General features: G+C 44.3%; 1 protein-coding gene across 1 annotated transcript in view; it reads left to right on the top strand.

Annotated features, from left to right (window-relative positions):
- TTC7A (tetratricopeptide repeat domain 7A) overlaps positions 1-16,758 on the top strand; it is a 174,177-nt gene extending 157,419 nt beyond the window's left edge. The window contains exon 19 of the mRNA XM_010004957.1: positions 16,537-16,758. Coding sequence (XP_010003259.1) covers positions 16,537-16,758 — 222 coding nt within the window. The remainder of the gene's footprint in view (positions 1-16,536) is intronic.
- The last annotated feature ends 516 nt before the right edge of the window (positions 16,759-17,274 follow it).

Here is a 17,274-nt window from a genome sequence, read left to right as displayed (position 1 = left end):
CTAGATAATTCTGCTGCTGAACCAATTCTCTACAAATCCCATGTGCTCATATTTGTGTAGGAGTATCAGCACCATTTCTCAGTACACCTACATTGCTTCTAAAACCAAAATGCAAGTAGTAGAGTATAAAGCTAATTACCTTAATCATACCACAACAAAACCAATTATTTGACTGCTAGATTTTGGTTACATATTTTGACCTCAAGTATCCATCCATAAAAAAGTATATCCTTTGGCGTTTTAAAGTGTTACAGAAATGCAGCCAGATCTGGACAGAATATTCTTGGTGCTTGGATGAGTAACAGTTTTTTTTCATGCTTGACTTCCAGAAAGTGACTGCTATGGAAGAGGCTAGTGTGGTTGTTACGTGACAATTAGCAGTTGCTTCTCTGCTGACAGGTGTCCACATCAAAAAGCACCAATTGTCTCTTTTGATTGCAATTTTAGAGATACAATAATCAAGTAACTTAGAACATCTCCAAGGGGTACAGTCCTTTGCAGCAAAAGTGCAGCCTCATTGCCTAGGTTCGTACTGGGGAAGGTCAGAATGTGAAATAGTGTAGCAGTGATTTAAGTGGAAGTTTGAGTCCTTTCTCCCTGTTAATTGCAGTTATTTCTGTGGATAGATATCTTAGACAAGCAAGCTGTATTTCAACATTTTGTTTACTGTAGCGAACTGTATCAACAACAAAGCAACAAACAGTATGCACACACTGCATTGGTTGCATTGCTCATCTGGGACTGCTAAGAAGCAAGAGAAGGGAAAGCAAATGTTAGTAAAGAAGGGAAGAATGACTTCACATTAACACATTGTGGTGAACAAAGTTCATAAATTCTCCTACTGCCTATCTGTAACACAGAACATATCTCAAAAGAAAGCTTCTTAATGTCACAGACAAAATAGTATTATTCAGATAATTCAGGGGAAAAATTGCTGGTTTACATTGGTGCTGAAAAGAATGCAGTACAAACCATGACTTAAATGAATTCTTTCTGCTTGTAATCCAGAGGCCTGTCCTCTAGCCTTTCCTTCCTGCAGCCCACTGAAGTTACAAGGAGTCTTTGCGTGAGGGCTGTTGCCTGCGGTAGGATTGCAGAATGATGTGCTGTGCCTGGCAGTGTGATTTTGAAACATTTGCTAACAGGCAGAGGTCTGTGGGAGCAGGCATGAGACTGGCAGGTGGGATTTAATAGCAGAGATTTTGTGCTGCTGCCAAAAAATCACAACCCAGATGTGGGAGACGAACACATGCTGCCTGATAGGAAAGATGTTCTGGGGATAAGAGGATGCTGGCAAGTGTCTGTCAGAGAGAATTTGATTCTGAGTCCGGCACTGCCTCACCTCTTCCTTCTCCTGGGGTTAGGCAAGTCACAGCACTGTATGCATCAGGAGCTGGCTCGGCATGGAGATGTACTGCTTTTTTTCATTATGCTGCACCCTAAAAGCACCTCACCTAGTCAGACTCCCCTTTGCCTCTCCAGAAGCTTATTTAAATCCCCTGCTTACCATCTGCTTTTCCTTCTCCCTCTCTTTCTTCTCTGCATGAGCTATCTTTTCTGAGCTCCCTGTTCGCTTCACACATTCACTCTGCAAGGAACATTTTTATTGCTACTCCTCAGAGACTGTATTCTTCCCAAGACATTGATCTTCCTTACTTTCTTACTTTTTTTCCATCCCTACTCTTTTGGAGGTCAGTTCCCTCTCTGAACAGCACCAGCAAAGTGAAAGAGCAAGCATGCATGGATTGAAACAAAGGAAAGCACAGCAGCAGGCCAGCCACCTTTTGCCCTTCCACAACCACCCTGATCAAGAGGTAACTTGAACTAGCACTGAATCCAGGCTCTAAGGGCATCCAGAGACCAATTGGTGGCTAACATGCTCCCACATCCTAGTATGAAAAATTTGGGCAAAGCCAGCAGCCTTGCAAACCAGGCCAAGCACTTCACCCTTTCTGCCCAAAGGAGGAATTTCCTAAAAATACATGTCCTGACATACCACTGAGCCACATGGCACAGTGAGTGCAATCCTATTTTCAGCCTGCTCTGCAGGGTGACATAGCTAGTTACACCTCCTCCCAAAAATGGCATGTCAGCAGCGCAATATGTGTTGGTGGACCATCAATGCAGCCTCCTGTAGGACAGTGCTCCCCACTGGAACTTCCCATCAAGTGGTCACACTCTCGTTGTGTGTAAGGATGTGGTTGTAGGAAGCATCCCCAGTCTTGCTGAATTAAACCAGGGCCGCTCCTTTCTGTCTGTGAGTGCAGCAGTGGTACTCTGCAAGTCCCAGATGGGTGGGTTGTGGGCTGGGGAGGAGACAAGCTAAGATAAGCTCTCCCAATGGATATTAAGCCTGTCTGGCATGTACCTTCTGCAGCTCCTCCAAGCAAGACAATGGTAAAGCAACATTTGGCCTTTGGAGATGATCGGTAGCTTCCTTCCAAACCGTGGCTGGTTAGCAGATTCTGTTTTCCCAACTCTGAGGCTTGTTACAGAATCCCAGGAATGTTCCTGCACTTCAGATATCCCAAAATAACTGCTCTGAGCTCTCCTTGGGGAAAAGCAATCCTTATAGCAGCCTCTTAACTCAAATTTTTGTATTGAAGCAACTGAGCTCGAGGGAGAGAGCTTGTCTGCCTCTAGTCACTGGCTCCCACAGGAGAAATGTGCATTTTGGATACTCACATTAATAAGTTTGTGTGTCAGCTCACTCACTGTCCAAGGAATTGCAAACACTTTGTTCTCCTCATTTGTGTTTGCTGCAGAACCTCCCCTCCCCCACTGCCATCCTCCCTGCAAACCCACTAGTTAACTGGCAGCTTCAGTAGCCCAGCCATTGGAGCAAATCCCTGGCTGTGCAGGGGGATATTGGCCCCTCAGCAGCAGTTAGGAGCTGACAGAGTTGTTTTGCAGGTTTGTTGCCGGCTCTCTTCCTCAGCAGTTGCCAGGCTTCCTTCCTCCATCCAGGAGAGCCAGTGGAGTCATCAAAAACAAGTTGATAAGTGATTGTCTGACACCAGAGCCATCACTCAGACACTATGAGTGGCCATTTCCTCTCCCAGGGGAGCTGCAAGTTTCCCTAATCAGCAATAGACCGACCTGCTGGGATGTTTGGGGTTGTGCAAAGGAGCAAATCTGATCCACTGTGTAGCCCAGAGATTTCAGTCCATTAGCAGTAGGGCTGATGCTCTGCTTCCCAGAGGTGAATTATCCCAATTTCCAGGGAATCAGTAGCTCCTGTTTATCTGTGCCAATCACTTGCGTTCCTCTGTTGTGGTAAGCTATTCTCCATGTCCCTGAGGTACTCATTATCACATTATTCAGGCTCTGTTTATGTAACTTTAGAAACCAAAATAAATTCCTAAAAGACAAAACTCCCCAGGTCTTTTCTGATGTCTTCTGTAAAGTCTGTGTAGCACCTTACAAGAGAAGGACCTGAGATACATTTCTTAAACCCCTTGAATTCCTGGCATGGTTCAGTTGTCTCTACAGAGTAAGACTTGCATCCAGGTCTAAAGACATTGTCCTTGGCCTGATGTGTCCCTCCAGTAGATGCCTCTGCATTGAGCTCCAGCCTGATCCTTCAGAGGATTAATAGCTTTAGTTGTGGTTTCCCATCCACAGTCCTTGAGATACCACTGTAACTCTACTAATCAGTATTTTCATTATCCTGTGCTTTGTTCTGAGATCAAATTGAAGTTGTAGTAGTCATGAAGTAGCCTAGAAATTGTAGTAGTCAAGTTGATCTACAGCTGAACTCATAAGTGATATTTCAGAGAGTGTTCAGGGAGATGTCAGAAGGAGAAGAGATGGAATGACTATCTCCTTTATACTTCAACTTCAAATACAGTTTTTTTCAAACAAGGAAACCAGTTATAATTCATTTAAGTTCTGTGCTATTTAGACTGCCCGTTATCATGCCAAAGACAGGACAGAGTGATAGACTATATATTAGATAAAATAGTGTGCAGCACAATAACTGAATATGTTGCCTCCTGGTACATAGGACACAGCTGCACAGATAAGGAGCTAGCAGGACTTCCAAGTTTTCATCAAGCTGTCCTGATACACTGAGCTGGCCACGGTCAAGAGAAGGAAGCAGAAGCCCTTTCTTGCCTAACAAATCATAGAATCATTAAGATTGGAAAAGATCGTCAAGATCATCAAGTCCAACTGTCAGCCCTACACCCCCATGACCACTGAACCATCTCCCAGAGTGCCACATCTACCCGTTTTTTAACACCTCCAGGAAAGGTGCCCCCACCCCCTGCCGGCCCAGCCTGTTCCAATGCCTCACCACTCTTTCTGTGAAGAAATTGTTTCCTCATATCCAGTCTGAACCTCCCATGGTGCAACTTGACCCCATTTCCTCTTGTCTTGTCACTAGTCACTAGGGAGAGGAGGCCAACACCCACCTCACTACAACCTCCTTTCAGGTAGTTGTAGAGGGCAATGAGGTCTTTCCCTCAGCCTCTTCTCCAGACTGAACAGGCCCAGCTCCCTCAGCCTCTCTTCAGAAGATCTGTTCTCCAGACCTCTAATCATGGAAAATATTAAAACATCAGAGCTCTCCAGCATCCCTGGAGCTTCCATTTACATTAATGTTTCGTGCAATATCTATCAAAAGTCTTCAGTTATTTATCTTCTCAATAAGTTTCTTCACTCATTCTTTTTTGAGCATGTGACAGAAAATGCTATCTGTGATACAGCAAATTCTCTTTCTACATGGAGATCAATGATTTATGAGAGATTTTTATGTTAAGAGACAATAAGGAAACTTGCTCCGTATGGGATCTGAGACACTGGAGCAGAAGCCTGAGGCACTGGCTGGATCCACAGCAGTCCTACCCAGCTCGCTCTGCATTTCCCAGCAGCTCAGCTGGCTTCGTGCTCAGCTGTGGTGCTGCACTCTCAGGCTCCAGCTGTAGTCCTGGGGAGGATGTCATCAATAACATGCTACCCCAGAGGCTACCAATAGTGGAAAACTAAGCACATTAAGATTTTTTAGATGTCTCAGCTCTCCTTCCAGAAGACATCTGCTATGTGCTTCTGTCAGGCATGTCTTTGCTGTGCTGCACCCTTCCTCAGAGACATAACAAATGTGGTGCTTGCTCTGGTGATCAGTTCTGTGGGACTGAGGCTCAGAGAGATCCTCAGCAGAGCTGAAACTGTTATATAGGAGAAGCTGTTCATTACTTATATGTTCAGACAAAATTTACTCTGTACAGAGAGGGGAAGATAACATGCATGGGAAATGTGCATATCAGCTCCTTCTTTGTTGTAAAACAGTGCTTTAAAATTTGGGGAAAGATCCAGCATTGACACTAGAGGAAACCTAAGCAGGCAGAAATTCCCTGTTCATCAGCCACAGCACACTGTGGGCGTTCAGCTCAATTGGGTGTCCAAGTCTTAAGTTTAGACATTCCCCAGCTGTATGCAATAACATTTTGCTATGTACAAGAGAACATAGGCACCTGCTTACTATCAAAATAGAGGCAGAGAGCTTTTGTTTTATCCCTTGAGGGTGATGGGGGTGGTTAATTGCCACCCTCACTTCTTAAAAATATTTGCCAGAAGTTAGGATGCACCCCGTGGGCACAAGAGAGGCAAGTTCTCAACACTCCTCAGCTTGAGAACACTTAAACCCAAGACTTCTGACTCACAAAGCTTGTCCCTTGACCCTGTCCCTGTTCTCTGAATTGTTCCTGAGTAATGGCAGATTACTCAGTGCAAAAAATTTTAGCAGCCAATGCAGCATAGCAACTGCTTTCTAGTCAAAAGTACTTTAGCCAGCAGGTTACCTGCCACTTCTTAGCATCCTGCATGTCTGTTTCTTCTTCTCTCGTTGCTAATACGGACCAGTCTCAGTTCTGCCTGTATTTCGAAATACTTGCATATATCTAGGCTGAATCTCAGTTTCAACAAGGTTTTCTGCCAAGGAAGCAGGTGCAATGCATAACAGAATTGGGACATTAAATTATAAATTAGTTATTCTAAATTAGTATTTAATATTAGTTTGGGACCTCCTTTTTGTGCATGTTTTTACAGACGACACCATGAGCTTGAGTCCTAGTTGAAGCTACTGTGTGATCTACTGCAACATTACTATGACAACTGCTAAGATCAGGGCCGGGAGATATCTTGCCTTTCTTAAGAAAAGAGAGTGTAAAACCAATACTGCATTTAGTAAGTCTCAAACGTGTGGTTGAGGCATCCTGTTAGGATTCCTTGCTTGCTGCATCATCTTCATGTAGATCTCAGCAAAGGAAGAAATATCTAGAGAATATTCAGCGTGCTGCAAACAATTCTGCTTTGAATGAAGCTTAAGTGACAACAAACAATCCAACAAGGCAGAAAAACTCTTCATTCTCCCTAGGCTTGTATGAGCCTCCCTATGAAGAGATCAGAGCCTTCTGGTTTGAAATGCTGCCTTAGGGTTTGCTTTTTATGTCAATAAATGTTTTATCACATTTAAGCTTCAAACACGGTACAAACATCCCTGCTAACATTTGATGAACTCAAATAGGGACAGCAAGCCTGGGCAGAGGGCAGCATGCAGCATGCAGCACTTCTGAAGGGGGGTTGCCTTGGCCTCATGGGGGACTGAGTGAGATGCTGCCTTTTCAATTATACACTGCCTTGAAAACCACATTGGCAAGCTAAGGACAGGGATGTTCTTCTCTTTCTCTCCCTGTTAAATCTACCTCTGTATGCTTAGTAAAGCATATCCATGTGCCCGGGTCTATGGTGGGCTTGTCTGTCTTCACACTCAGCTAGTCTGCCTCTCCTGATACCTCTTTGCAGTCTTATTTCTTCTTTAACCTCACACTCATCTGCAGTCCATGAAGATGCTGCAGTGAAGTTTAAGCAGGTATCTGCTGCTAGGCTGCCTTTGGTGTCTGCAGTACCAGAGCTGAAATCTCTGGGTTGAACCTACTGAGTTAAAATCCACAGGCAGTGCACAAGTGCTGCAAATCATGATGCAAACTCCGGTCTTTGCTTTTCCCACCACTTCCTTGTTCCTCCCTTCTGGGTGCTGTTCCTTTGTTTTTTCTTTCCACATGCTGCATTTCACAGTGGCCCTGCCTGCCTTCTCTCCTCTCCACTCTCCTTCCCCTCCTCTGCTTCCTCAAATGCAGCACTTCGGCATCACTGACTGCCAGGGAATGCAGCAGCTTTGGCGGAGGAGTTGGAGAGGGGAAAGGAAGAGAAGGAAAAGCTGCTTTCAACAAAAGAGGCAGCAGAAACATTGAAAGACAAGCTTTTCTTCAGAAATTGATCCTAGTCACCCTTCATTAGGGCAGTAAATTCTGTAGGTCTCTAATTCACTGTGTTTGGTGAGTAGACCCTGTCTGCTCCATGTTATTTCTACAGTGTATTTTCAGGGAACAAAGATCAGATGTATAGCTCAGGCTTACCCCAACCTGGGGTGAATCAGCAAAATAGATGATTAGCAACCCCACACACTGCCAGCCACTGCGGGGCTAAGTGACAGCACAACAAAGGCTCACTTCACTGCTCACAGCTTAAATAAAGCCCTGGCTTCTCCAAAATGCAAAAGCCATTAATGGAGGGGGAAAGAATGACAGAGCAATCAGCTAGCTACATGTCTGTCTTTATTCTAGGAGACCGAGGATTTCCAAGGTTAATCTTTGCCATTTTCCAAAAAGGACTTTGATATTTCATGGTTTATGCAACAGATTTTGCTTACAACTTATTCTGATTGCTAAATAATTACAGAAGCGTATGTTGCCCTGTAGCAGTGCGGATTTTTCTGTTACATGAGACTGTTATCACCAAGTGCCAAATGAATCTTGAAAGGCTTTTTGTAGGATTCTGCTGAATAAGCACACTTTGGGACAAGCACTTTTCTGCAGCATGCCCTGTTCTTGCCAGCTGCTGATTGCCCTCCTACTAACCACAAGTGACATATCCATATTACAGATTGGAGTAGACAGTAAGGATACCCCATTTACCTTGAAATTAATTAACTAATACATTAGAAGAAGCCAAACAGCACAGCCTGCAAAGTCTGAGTTATTCTGGAAACTTCTTAGGCTATTTAGACAATAATGGGTGAAAATGCTCTGCTTCATTGAGAAAAGCATCAGAATCAACCTCACTTTGGAGTCTCATGCAAAGAAAGAGAGAACCTGAATTTGAAGTCCATTTGGAAAGGACAGAGTTTAGTCCACCTCTACAGATTCTCCATGAATGAGATGATGATGCAAACAAAACAAAAAAACAATCTTCCAGGAATGAAATAAAAGGTTTTTTCTGAACATGTCTTTCCAAAGAAAGTCCCAAAGGAAAGAACAAGTAAATTTGTGCCGCTTTAGTAGAAGGAGAAAGGGATGACAAGACTTGGGATAACTCCCTGCTGCTCATCAGGTGTTTGAACTAAACATTTGCAGAGGAAGTTTTGACTTTCCTTACTAAAAATATACTCCAGCTTGTACGTGAGGCTTATTCTGTAGTCTTCCATAATTTCTTTTCTGCACTATTTTCTGGGAATTTCATGAGCTAGAACCGACTTTGTGAAGTGGGACTTCAAGCAGGGTGTATGCTCACTTTCTTTGTTAGTGGAAATTGAAAATACATCACTTTTTTGCTCATCTAACTTAAATTGAAATATGGCTCTTCTATTCTAGAACAAAAATAGCCTCTCACAAGGATCAGTTACTAAGTATCATATCACTGAGGGCAGTGGAGTCCAACCAAGTGTCACTGTAGAAATGGTTTAGGTTTTGTTTGTTTTGCATGCAAGTAAGGTAAAAATACCTTTCAAAAAGCTTCCCATACACACCCACTGCCCCCTGATACTGAAACAAATTAATTCAGGAGTCCAGCTACCAGCATAAGGCACCCTAAATCACCAAACCAAATTTGCTATCACCCCCTGCCTTCATGCACTGCTAAACTGTACCAGCTTTGCTGTGCCACAAGCCTGCAACTCAAATTAATTTCTTCCAGTGCTTTCAGTGCCATCTTTTACCGTCCAGCTTGAAAGCACAATCTTCACTTTTCTGCCTCTGTTTACAAGATCTGAGGTATGTCTTCTGACCTAAAGAAGACAATTAAATTAATCTGCACGAGTTACCCTCAGGCCTCCTTGAGTGAGCGAGTTAGTGTCCAAGCCCCACACAGCTGTATTAATGCAAGCAGCACATGGAAGTCCTGGTGTGAGCAGAAGTGACGTGCTGCCCACAGGAGCTCAAAAGCAAAATGATTTCCACACCCGTTGGACTTTTTTTACTGTTTATAATATGCTTGAGTTTAAAAAGAAGCCCGTCCTCATTGTTCCTTAGGGTACCAACAACACAGCCAATGCAGCATAGCAACTGCTTTCTAGTCAAAAGTACTTTAGCCAGCAGGTTACCTGCCACTTCTCAGCATCCTGCATGTCTGTTTCTTCTTCTCTCGTTGCTAATACGGACCAGTCTCAGTTCTGCCTGTATTTCGAAATACTTGCATATATCTAGGCTGAATCTCAGTTTCAACAAGGTTTTCTGCCAAGGAAGCAGGTGCAGTGCATAACAGAATTGGGACATTAAATTATAAATTAGTTATTCTAAATTAGTATTTAATATTAGTTTGGGACCTCCGTTTTGTGCATGTTTTTACAGACGACACCATGAGCTTGAGTCCTAGTTGAAGCTACTGTGTGATCTACTGCAACATTACTATGACAACTGCTAAGATCAGGGCCGGGAGATATCTTGCCTTTCTTAAGAAAAGAGAGTGTAAAACCAATACTGCATTTAGTAAGTCTCAAACGTGTGGTTGAGGCATCCTGTTAGGATTCCTTGCTTGCTGCATCATCTTCATGTAGATCTCAGCAAAGGAAGAAATATCTAGAGAATATTCAGCGTGCTGCAAACAATTCTGCTTTGAATGAAGCTTAAGTGACAACAAACAATCCAACAAGGCAGAAAAACTCTTCATTCTCCCTAGGCTTGTATGAGCCTCCCTATGAAGAGATCAGAGCCTTCTGGTTTGAAATGCTGCCTTAGGGTTTGCTTTTTATGTCAATAAATGTTTTATCACATTTAAGCTTCAAACACGGTACAAACATCCCTGCTAACATTTGATGAACTCAAATAGGGACAGCAAGCCTGGGCAGAGGGCAGCATGCAGCATGCAGCACTTCTGAAGGGGGGTTGCCTTGGCCTCATGGGGGACTGAGTGAGATGCTGCCTTTTCAATTATACACTGCCTTGAAAACCACATTGGCAAGCTAAGGACAGGGATGTTCTTCTCTTTCTCTCCCTGTTAAATCTACCTCTGTATGCTTAGTAAAGCATATCCATGTGCCCGGGTCTATGGTGGGCTTGTCTGTCTTCACACTCAGCTAGTCTGCCTCTCCTGATACTTCTTTGCAGTCTTATTTCTTCTTTAACCTCACACTCATCTGCAGTCCATGAAGATGCTGCAGTGAAGTTTAAGCAGGTATCTGCTGCTAGGCTGCCTTTGGTGTCTGGAGTACCAGAGCTGAAATCTCTGGGTTGAACCTACTGAGTTAAAATCCACAGGCAGTGCACAAGTGCTGCAAATCATGATGCAAACTCCGGTCTTTGCTTTTCCCACCACTTCCTTGTTCCTCCCTTCTGGGTGCTGTTCCTTCGGTTTTTCTTTCCACATGCTGCATTTCACAGTGGCCCTGCCTGCCTTCTCTCCTCTCCACTCTCCTTCCCCTCCTCTGCTTCCTCAAATGCAGCACTTCGGCATCACTGACTGCCAGGGAATGCAGCAGCTTTGGCGGAGGAGTTGGAGAGGGGAAAGGAAGAGAAGGAAAAGCTGCTTTCAACAAAAGAGGCAGCAGAAACATTGAAAGACAAGCTTTTCTTCAGAAATTGATCCTAGTCACCCTTCATTAGGGCAGTAAATTCTGTAGGTCTCTAATTCACTGTGTTTGGTGAGTAGACCCTGTCTGCTCCATGTTATTTCTACAGTGTATTTTCAGGGAACAAAGATCAGATGTATAGCTCAGGCTTACCCCAACCTGGGGTGAATCAGCAAAATAGATGATTAGCAACCCCACACACTGCCAGCCACTGCGGGGCTAAGTGACAGCACAACAAAGGCTCACTTCACTGCTCACAGCTTAAATAAAGCCCTGGCTTCTCCAAAATGCAAAAGCCATTAATGGAGGGGGAAAGAATGACAGAGCAATCAGCTAGCTACATGTCTGTCTTTATTCTAGGAGACCGAGGATTTCCAAGGTTAATCTTTGCCATTTTCCAAAAAGGACTTTGATATTTCATGGTTTATGCAACAGATTTTGCTTACAACTTATTCTGATTGCTAAATAATTACAGAAGCGTATGTTGCCCTGTAGCAGTGCGGATTTTTCTGTTACATGAGACTGTTATCACCAAGTGCCAAATGAATCTTGAAAGGCTTTTTGTAGGATTCTGCTGAATAAGCACACTTTGGGACAAGCACTTTTCTGCAGCATGCCCTGTTCTTGCCAGCTGCTGATTGCCCTCCTACTAACCACAAGTGACATATCCATATTACAGATTGGAGTAGACAGTAAGGATACCCCATTTACCTTGAAATTAATTAACTAATACATTAGAAGAAGCCAAACAGCACAGCCTGCAAAGTCTGAGTTATTCTGGAAACTTCTTAGGCTATTTAGACAATAATGGGTGAAAATGCTCTGCTTCATTGAGAAAAGCATCAGAATCAACCTCACTTTGGAGTCTCATGCAAAGAAAGAGAGAACCTGAATTTGAAGTCCATTTGGAAAGGACAGAGTTTAGTCCACCTCTACAGATTCTCCATGAATGAGATGATGATGCAAACAAAACAAAAAAACAATCTTCCAGGAATGAAATAAAAGGTTTTTTCTGAACATGTCTTTCCAAAGAAAGTCCCAAAGGAAAGAACAAGTAAATTTGTGCCGCTTTAGTAGAAGGAGAAAGGGATGACAAGACTTGGGATAACTCCCTGCTGCTCATCAGGTGTTTGAACTAAACATTTGCAGAGGAAGTTTTGACTTTCCTTACTAAAAATATACTCCAGCTTGTACGTGAGGCTTATTCTGTAGTCTTCCATAATTTCTTTTCTGCACTATTTTCTGGGAATTTCATGAGCTAGAACCGACTTTGTGAAGTGGGACTTCAAGCAGGGTGTATGCTCACTTTCTTTGTTAGTGGAAATTGAAAATACATCACTTTTTTGCTCATCTAACTTAAATTGAAATATGGCTCTTCTATTCTAGAACAAAAATAGCCTCTCACAAGGATCAGTTACTAAGTATCATATCACTGAGGGCAGTGGAGTCCAACCAAGTGTCACTGTAGAAATGGTTTAGGTTTTGTTTGTTTTGCATGCAAGTAAGGTAAAAATACCTTTCAAAAAGCTTCCCATACACACCCACTGCCCCCTGATACTGAAACAAATTAATTCAGGAGTCCAGCTACCAGCATAAGGCACCCTAAATCACCAAACCAAATTTGCTATCACCCCCTGCCTTCATGCACTGCTAAACTGTACCAGCTTTGCTGTGCCACAAGCCTGCAACTCAAATTAATTTCTTCCAGTGCTTTCAGTGCCATCTTTTACCGTCCAGCTTGAAAGCACAATCTTCACTTTTCTGCCTCTGTTTACAAGATCTGAGGTATGTCTTCTGACCTAAAGAAGACAATTAAATTAATCTGCACGAGTTACCCTCAGGCCTCCTTGAGTGAGCGAGTTAGTGTCCAAGCCCCACACAGCTGTATTAATGCAAGCAGCACATGGAAGTCCTGGTGTGAGCAGAAGTGACGTGCTGCCCACAGGAGCTCAAAAGCAAAATGATTTCCACACCCGTTGGACTTTTTTTACTGTTTATAATATGCTTGAGTTTAAAAAGAAGCCCGTCCTCATTGTTCCTTAGGGTACCAACAACACTGAAGGAGAAAACCATGCTTAGAGAGAGGGCTTAGAGAGGAAAACACCCGGGCAAAACCAGAAGTCCCAGTGCTAGCCAGGAGGTGGCAGAGGAGCGAGGCCACCTTGCACTCTGGTTTCTGTGTGGCTTTGTCAAAAACACAAATACAAACCAAGGAAAGACAACAAAACCCAGCCCCACCCTCCATCTTCAAGGATAAGAGGATGAAACCCTTGATCACATTCCTTTTTTTTTGTATTTATACTAATTGCTCATCTTCCTGAGATCTGACTTTATGAAATTATGCATGCACACCAAGCAGATGAGTTTCCATAGAAACTCAGGAACTGAACTTTCATTAGAAAAATCTTTAAAAAAACATTATCTTACCGATAAAAATACAAATTGCCTGTCAGTGGGTGGCTTTCTGGATTTTTAGTTGGTTTTCTTTCTTTTGCACTGTAGGCAGATTCCAGCTGGACCTACCTAGCAACAATATGCAGGCATTGTTTATAGCAAGCCAGACTCCATGGGGAAATAAGAAATTCAGTAGCAAGGAGAGGCTCTCAAGTGCAAATACCTCAGGGAAACAAAAAGCTGAAGTGCTCAGTGCTGCGGCTTGGTGAGGCTTGGGGATTGTGCAGCCTCCAGCTCTCACAAAATGCGTGTGGTTTGCAAGGAGCAGGGTGGGGAGGAGTGGAGAGAGGAAACTCAAACAAGAAACTCCCCTGCACGCAGAATTTATGATGTTCAGCCTGTCCTTTAACCATCCAGCAGCGCATTTCTGCCGGGTCAGTTAAGCTTCACTGGAAAGGCTGACACCATCTGTCATGGCTCATTCTGAGTGAAGGAGCGGGTCCCAGTCCTGGGGTTTGTGAACTCTGGCAGGTTTGGCTTGGAGAGAGGTTGTGCGTGCCCTGACCTCTGCTTGGGCTAAGGCCTGAAGTGCAGTGTCTTTTGCCTACATCACACAGAAGCCCAGACACCTGGGCAAGAAGGGCTCATGGGGCTGGTTGTTCCTGGTCAGAACAAGCAGGAAGCAGGATGGTGGGCATGGCTGGGAACGGCTGTGGACCAGTGCAGCTTTTGGCTCTAACAGTCATGTGTGTGAGCAAGGAGGAATGGGGAGAATCTTTGCCTGCTTTAGCAAACGTTTCCTCCTGTGTTTCTCCCCAAAGCAAACAGCAGTTTTTCACTTGTGCAGTATACTGCAGCATCAAGAGGAGCCTTTGCCCTGGCTTTGGGGTGCCTGAGATCTCCCTTTCTGAGGGAGTTCATAGATGTTTTTTTAGCTAAACTTGGATGCTTGAATGCAATGAATACCAACAGCAAATGTTCAGGTGTGCTGCCCTTGCTGGCAGGCATCAGCTTCAGCATCTTCTGCAGGTGAGCACGGTACCTGGGCTTTGCATACACGCTCCTCCCTGTGCTGCTACGCAGCTGCGGGGTCCTCAGGCAGAGGCAAAAGAAATGCAGTGGCTCCACACTGGGGATCTGTAGGGGGAGAACCCATGCCAGCTGCTGGTCATTGACCAAGAAGGGTGCTGGGGCAGACGAGGGAACTGGGCTGCACAAGCGGTTTATGATGAGGTGGATTTCACTGCAGCATTGTTGAGAGGCGCGAGATGTCAGCCAGGGACGGAATTCCCCTCCTTGCTGGAGAGGGATGACAGGCAGCAGCTGCATGGGCTTGCTGGCCCCTGTGCCTCTGGGTCCAGCAGCCCTCCAGGAGCATCGAGAGGCTTGATGCCACTTAGTGTCAGGGTGAGGACAAGCCATGGGTCCCCAGCCACCAGAGAGCACAAGCGGCTCTGCTCCGTCAGCACAACAGGAAGAGATTTTTGGAAGAGTGGTTTTGTGGTTGAGGACAAACTTGCACTGAGATAGCTCCTGTCTATTCTTGGCTCAGCAGGAGATTTGCTATGGCCACACTACGTGCCCTTTCTGTACCTCATTATCCCTGTCAAGCGGGTGACTCAAATTATAATTGCAGACATTCCTTTCAGTCTGCCATTACATGCCTGCAGCCGTCTCCAGGCAGCTACCTCCAGAGGAACCAGCTTCTCCCATCAGGGTACCTCTGTGACACCTGTGCCTGCTCGCAAAAGGACAGTAAGATGAGGTCCCTTTGCCTCGCCACTTTCCAGCAGAGAGAAAAACCTGAAGGAAAACATCCCCACTGCATCTTTAGATGATCAAATTTGATACTGAGTTGTTTATTCAGACCAAGAATGGATAAGAAGGAGGCAGTGAAACTTCACAGTACTACCAGTACTTGATTAAATGGGTGTTTCTTAATTTTTCTCTCAAAGTAATGTGTTTCTATTAGTACTATCACTGACAAATGGCACTTTTGGAAAATCAAACAAGACAAAGGAAGAATGGTCACTACTTTCAAAAGCTTCACTGTTCTTTCATCAGAAATTTACTTGGGTTCTAGTTGCGAAAGATTTCAGGTTTCTTACGTCTTTTCATATCAACTAAGGGCAATTAGACACAATAAAGATGAAGCTAATGCTTGTATTTATATATATGTGCCCCCACATACTATGTAGTCCCAGGAAAAGCATGAAATCTGGCAGTCATCTCACTTCCAACATTTCCACAGTTGAGTGCAAGCAGAGGCCATGCAGAGCTTGTCGGGAGGCCTGAACCTGTTGACTGTTTCTTCCGCAGGCCACACCTGGATGAAACTGGTGGGATGTTCATTCTGGTGTGTGCAGCACCTTCAGGAGGAAGCAGAAAAATGCCACTAATGTGTTGTGGCCTGCAAAGCCCACGTGACCATCTGTGCTTAGTGTGGTTAACTGCTGTGTAATTAAAAGGGAGTCTGGCTCATTAGATGCTTTGTGGGTTCAGGCACATCCATGCGAGCCCTATAGGAAAACATGTTCTTCCTACTACTTCTTTTATCCTCCCTCTCCTGTTCCTTCCAGATGGTTACACCCACTTGTGTCTTTTCTTACCCTAAGGACAGCTTTTTAAACACAGTTCCTCCATCCTTCTCCCCCACACTGCTTTAGGATCTACATTAGACTGCAAATAGCAGGAGGACAGAGGGCCCCATGCCCATACAGCCTGTCTCTAGAAGTCTGGAGTTGGGCCACATCCCTCCAGCCCCATTTGTCATGTGGAAAAGTCTTTCTGTACGGTCAAGATGTAGGAGCTGAGACATTTTACCTCAGCCTCAGCTGGATGTTCTAGATGTGCAAGAGCTATTTAGATATTCAGTGTAATTGAACCTGTGTATATTTTCATATATGTATATTAGAAGTGTATCCTACTCAAGGAGAGAGGGATGCTTATAAGGGCCTGTAGCCTTTCTCTGCATAGTACCAGTGTGCCTGTAACATGCCTGTAACATACCTGTACCAGTCCCTGTAACATGCAACAGGAGCACTTGGCAAGTGTAATTAGTCTCTGCTTTAAGAAAGGTACTTTCACAAATACATTTTTTTAACTTACACATCGCAATCAAAAAAAGCAGAGCTTAACAGCTAATTAATAGTCTTCTTCAGAAATAGGAGGAGATCCCCTCCATAGGACTCCTGTGCCTGCACTTACACATCTGTCCAGCTTGCTGAGAGATTGGGATGCTCCATTTCTTCCTCCTGTTTTGTACCACTGTTAACTGCTTATCACTTGTTTGTTGACAGGGCCTGGTGCTGAGCAGACTTGGGCGGAGGGACCTGGCTCAGAAAGTCCTCAGAGATGCCATCCAGATCCAGACCACCAGTCACAAGGCCTGGAACAGCCTTGGAGAGGTCTTGCAAGCTCAGGGGAAAAATGAAGCAGCCATTGAATGCTTCCTCACCGCTCTGGACCTCGAATCCAGCAGTCCTGTCATCCCGTTCACTGTCATACCCAGGGAGCTCTGAAACTTTGCCCTGCAACTAAGGACCTTCATTCCACGGACAGACAGCAAAAGCAAAAAACAAACAAAGGAAAAGCCCAACAGATAAGTGCAATTGTAAGATGGAACTGGGCAAAAAAATTCCAGGATGGGCTCAGGTCTACACACTCAGCTGAGAGAAGTCTAACTGTAGAAGAATTTGCAACAGGCAGAAATAGAGAATGCCTTTCTCTTCACAGGTGCCTGGCTCACCTCCTCTTCAAGTTAATAGCAAGGCTTATTTCAAAGTGTTGGTTCAAGGTGACTGTCTGTAGAATAGATTATGCTAGGGTATGGCTGTTCTAAGCCCTTGCACCTCCCCATTTTCTTTAAAGATATAAACCCCAAGCCCTGAATTAAAGCCCAGACCTGCTCTAAACAGGAGTGGATGCACCAACAGACTTGACCAAGTTGTGCTTAAGTATGTGGCTGCCTCCACACAGATCTGACAGGATAGGAATGACAATTAAACCAGATAGACATGCAGTATATTCCATTTACA

This window comes from Chaetura pelagica, unplaced genomic scaffold, assembly GCF_000747805.2.
Source record: "Chaetura pelagica isolate M959 unplaced genomic scaffold, ChaPel_1.0 scaffold13, whole genome shotgun sequence".
NCBI lineage: Eukaryota > Metazoa > Chordata > Aves > Apodiformes > Apodidae > Chaetura > Chaetura pelagica.
Note: the sequence above shows the minus strand (reverse complement) of the source record. Positions and strands in the feature narration are given on the sequence as shown.